The following is a 5,524-nucleotide window of genomic DNA, read 5'->3' on the forward strand; positions in this document are numbered from 1 at the left end:
TAGTATTACCTGTAGTAATACAAGTATTACCTGCACTAATGCTGGTATTACTTGCACATGTACAAATATTACCTGCACTGGTACTAGTATTACCTTCACTAGTATTAGTAGTACCTGCATTAATACTAGTACTATTTGTATTACCTGCACTAGTACAAGTATTACCTGCACTAATACTAGTATTACCTTCACTAGTACTAGTATTACCTGTATTAATACTAGTATTACCTGCATTAATACTAATATTACCTGCGCTAGTACAAGTATTACCTGCACTAATACTAGTATTACTTGCACAAATACAAATATTACCTGTACTAATACAAGCATTACCTGCACTATTACTAGAATTGCCTTCACTAGTACTAGTATTACCTGCATTAATACTAGTAATGCTGTTATTAGCTGCATAAATAATAGTATTACTAGTACTACCTGCACTAATAATAGTATTACTCGTATTACCTGCACTAATACTCGTTTTTACTTGCACTAATGCTAATATTACCTGCACTAGTACTAATAATACCTGCACTAATTCTAGAACCATTAATACTAGTATCACCTGCAGTAATACTAGTATTACATGCACTATTATTGGAATCATCAATACTAATATTACCTGCACTAATACTTGTACTATTAATACCGGTATTATCTGCACTAATACTATTGTTACCTACAATAACGCTAATATTACCTGCAGTAGTACTAATATTACCTGCACTAATGCTAATATGGCCTGCACTAGTACTAGTATTACCTGCACTAATACAAATATTACCTGCACTAATGCTAGTATGGCCTGCACTAGTACTAGTATTACCTGCACTAATACAAATATTACCTGCACTAATGCTAGTATTGCCTCTACTAATGGTAGTATTACCCTCAGTAATACTAGTATTACTAATGTAACCTGCACTAATACAAGTATTACCTGTATTGATATTAGTGTTACTTGCATTAATACTAGTATTACTAGTATTAGCTGCACAAATACTAGAATTACTAGTACTACCTGCACTAATAACAGTATTACTTGTATTACCTGCACTAATACTCATTTTTATCTGCACTAATGCAAGTATTACCTGCACTAGTAGTAGTATTACCTGTATTAATATTAGTATTACTTGCATTACTACTAGTTTTAGATGCACAAATACTAGTATTACTTGTACTACCTGCACTAATAATAGTATTACCTGTATTAATACAAGTATTACCTGTATCAATATTAGTATTACTTGCATTAATACTAGTATTACTGGTATTAACTGCACAAATACTAGTATTACTAGTACTACCTGCACTAATAATATTATTACTTGTATTACCTGCACTAATACTTATTTTTATCTGCACTAATGCAAGTATTACCTGTACTAGTAGTAGTATTACCACCACTAATGCTAGTATTACCTGCACTAGTACTAGTAATACCTGGACTAATACAAGAATTACATACACTCCTACTATTACCTGCATTAATACTATTATCAACTACACTAATACTCGCATTACCTGTACTAATACAAGTATTACTTGCACTACTACTAGTATTACCTGCAGTACTACTAGTATTACCTGCACTACTACTAATATTACCTGCACAACTAATAATATTACCTGCACTACTACTAATATTACCTGCACTACTAATAATATTACCTGACTAGTAATAGTAGCATGCCTGTCTTTCTAGTACCAAGGCAACGCTCTGCTGACTCAGCAGCCTCATCTTCAACCTCAACAAGCCTTGCACCCAGAAGCAGGACCTCCTTTGTCTCCACGGCAACCGTGTGCCGCATCACCAGTCGAGTCGGAGGCCGGGGGCAACTGGGGGATTCTGAAGGTGGTTGTGCACGGCCACGGCGGCGGCGACTTGGACGCCTCGCTGGAGGGCCCGGGAGGTGGCGGCGACGACGTGGACCTGCTGGTGGACTGGAACTGTCTGAAAGTGGAGACGGACACAGGACACGACGAGCAGGCGGAAGGAGGCGGAGCGCGGAAGGACAAGCTTCAGGTGCAGTGGCCCCGCTTGAAGGAGGAGGACGGCGAAAGATTAGAGATCCGCATCAAGACGGATCATGAAGACCAGGCCCAGGTGTCCCACGAAGCCATGGGCATCCTGCAGAGCTTCACCCGCGAAGTGGGCCTCCACCCGGACGAGGAGGCGGTCCACACCCTGTCGGCTCAGCTGGGCCTGCCCAAGCACCTGATCCGCAGCTTCTTCAGCAGCCAAGACCACCTGCCCGCTGCACGCATGCACAGGTACAGGCAGGAGCAGGCGTGTGCGGCCAGGAGAACTGAGCAGCGGCAGGTCGAAGATGAAAGAGGAGACAAGAGCGTGGAGCAGAGACAAGACAGCGTGAAGACTTTGAAAGGCTTGGACATCAGCACTCAAACTCTCCCGAAAGAAGAAGACGTCTGACTCCGTGACCATGCCCTCCGTCTTTCCATAAAACACGTATCGAAGATGGCCGCTTTCTTCTTTGGGAGTATTGGCCGCATTTTTCACACATTCAGGAAACGTGCTTATTATGTTTGAAGAAATCTTCTTCTTTAAGGGGAAATGTACTTCTTTTGGATTTCACAATGTGTGACAAGAACACACATATCTTTTGTATGCATTCTAAATCCTCAATACACAATAGCAAAAGTCAGCTAACAATGCAACCAATCTGTTGTCGCGACCAGAACAGGACTCCGAACACAGATGCAGGATTTAAAGACAATATATTTATTTGAACAAGGGAAGGGGTCCAAAACGGGAGAAACAAAACAAGCTATAAAAAACACAACTGACCTGAGCTCTAAACTAACAAAAATATCAATAACTCAAAACGCTCCGTCTACGGAGTGATGAAGGGGCTATGAACAAAAAACTACTATGTATAACAAAAGCTGCTCCAATGGAGGCGATAATAGGAAGATATTAGTGATGGTTCCGGCAACACCGATGCATCGGCGCATGCGTCGAGCTCATAGAGCGAAACCCTGTGTCGGTGCGCGTACCGCTCTTAGAAAGTCACGTGACCGATCATGAGCTGTTTTGGTCACGTGACCGATACGCGAACTGTGTCGCACTGGCACCTGTGCGCCGAATTGTGTTTATAAGGAAGCGCATCTGTCAACGAGATGCTGCTGCCAACAGAATCGCCGCACTTCTGTCGTTGGTCATTTGTCATTTATCGTCGTCGTAGATCATTTCCACCGTGTGGGAATATTTTCATCATATATCGGAAAAAAGGTATTTGTGTTAATTTCCTTGTTGTTTCATCCTGTTCTCTCAAAGTTTCTAGCATTGTCCCACCCACACAAACATCCTATTGGTTACATTAAAAGCAGTAACAAACAATCTCTTCGATCGCTCAGTTGGTAGAGTGGAGGACTGTAGTTGTTCATTCTGAGTTCCTTGTCACGTTTCATGTGTCAGGCCATTGTTTATTTATATATATATATACATATATATATATAAATAAACAAATAGAATGACTCTCATTTGCTTCATTGTTAGCTGACCTTTTCTAGCTTTTATTTGTGAGTTAAAACGCATGAAAATGTGTTCTTGTCTCACACGTAAGGATTGTGATTTTTTTTTTTTTAAAGGTACAGTTCCCCTTTAAGATCATTGGACTCCTTCTTGTGTTGAAACTGTCCCGGATGTCTTTAGTTGTAAAAAAGAGAAACTGTGTCACATGACTCACTCCCTGGATTATGAAGAAATGTGGAAAAGATGAACACATTTACGTGAGCCGACGACTGATAGCCAGGGACCGTCAGCAGGGAGAACCGGGGCAGCGGAGCCAACTCGCCCTGGCCCACATGAGTCTTTTGAGTCAAACGGCAGCTCTCAAGCAGCTCGTTGAGTCGACTGCAGTCACAACGTGCATTTCAAGGACTGATGGCATGTGTGTGCAAGTCCACCTTCTCCGTGAAAGGACTGTTCCAGTTCCAGATTGTTCCGACCATGACTCAGTTTGTCTTGAAATCATGTAGCAGTCGTACTTTCACTTAGCATTCTTTAGCTCTCACTTTTGTTTACAGTAGAGAAGGGATTCATGCGGCCCCATTCCTGGGTGGGTCTCGTGTAAGAGGAAAAGGGGAAGGTAAGCATTTTGCAATGCAGTCTACTGAAAATGATGGAAAAGCGCCTGCCCTCTACATAGCAATGGAATTGCCACAAAACACATTTTAAGACAGTCAGAAGTCTAAAGTGGATAGTGCGCCCCCTAATTTGTCACGTTTCATGTGTCAAGCCATTTGAATCCCCTTCCTACTGTCTGTCAACACCATGGATGTTTGTGTAGCATTTGAAAAATACTTTGAATAAAGGCGTCAAGCACATATTTATTAAGCAGACCATGTTGCATGATGGGTATTGTGTAATGGATCCTGGAGACCTGGTCAGGTGCCAAACAAGACCAACGTCCCAGGATGACCCAGTGACCTTGGTATTGTTATACCGGTCTTCTCGGAGATTCTTGTCATTTAGAGCTGACAACCTTAACTCCAGCCCCCATGTGACCAAGCAGACGTTTCCATGGCGACGCTTTCACCGGAGCCAGCGAGGGGTCATGAACGCCTCATCAGTGATATTAGCAATAATGACGACTCTGTTATTTCATAGCCTCAGCTTCAACGTCGCCATCATTCTGCTTTGCTTTATTGAGGGATGCAAACATTCTTCTTCTTTTTGTTTTTTTCTGCAACAAAGTTGCTACGGCGGAGGATCGTCGGAGTAAGAGGGCTGAAAGTAACGAGAGGGAGTTGAGCAATTACATGAAATATAGCAACAGGTTACAGTGAGTCAACAAACAATGTTTACATGGAGGTAACAGGACTGAGATTTGAACTTCCCCAGTTGTAGTAAAAATGTCAAAATACACAGAAAATACTTTAGGCTTGCAGAGGATGTGAATGATGCAACTTCCTTTTGACCACGGCGAAACTGTGACTTTTAACGATGTTTGTTTTTAATTCAACACTAAAATGTCGCTACAATGTACCCTTGAAGATTTTCAATAACTAAATAAGTCTTACACAAAAATCAAATTGTTTTAAATGATTTCTAAAAACATTCAATAATATTTAATTTTAAAGTCTTACAGAAAAAAATATTTTTAAATATTTCTGAATGATTTAAATAATAATTATCATGTTTTAAGTTTTACACAACAATATAAAAAAGTTGCAACTTCCGAAGTATTTAAATAATTGTATTTAATAGTAAATTTTTACACAAAAATGTAATGGAGAAAAACAAATACATATTTCTAATTGTGATCATTATATTTCACGGTTAAGTCCGACAAAAAAAGGTAACAAAAATCATAACATTTGTAATTTCAATAATGATGTTTAATAGTAAAGTCTTACACAAAAATGTAAAAAGATTATAACTTCTGAAGGTTTTTAATCATTGTTTTTAATAGCAAAGTCTTACACAAAATGTCATCAAATACATAATGTTTTTCATTTTAAAAATGGTATTTTATGGTAAAGTCATACCAAAAAA

The 5,524-nt window shown here is 39.7% G+C and overlaps 1 protein-coding gene across 1 annotated transcript in view; it reads left to right on the top strand.

Moving 5' to 3' along the window:
- The window catches only part of satb1a (SATB homeobox 1a), a 91,059-nt gene extending 86,691 nt beyond the window's left edge, over positions 1-4,368 (top strand). The window contains exon 11 of the mRNA XM_061882415.1: positions 1,709-4,368. Within this exon, the coding sequence (XP_061738399.1) occupies positions 1,709-2,437 (729 nt within the window). The 3' untranslated portion in view covers positions 2,438-4,368. The remainder of the gene's footprint in view (positions 1-1,708) is intronic.
- The last annotated feature ends 1,156 nt before the right edge of the window (positions 4,369-5,524 follow it).

This window comes from Nerophis ophidion, linkage group LG21 (genome assembly GCF_033978795.1).
Source record: "Nerophis ophidion isolate RoL-2023_Sa linkage group LG21, RoL_Noph_v1.0, whole genome shotgun sequence".
In the NCBI taxonomy this organism is placed as follows: Eukaryota; Metazoa; Chordata; class Actinopteri; order Syngnathiformes; family Syngnathidae; genus Nerophis; species Nerophis ophidion.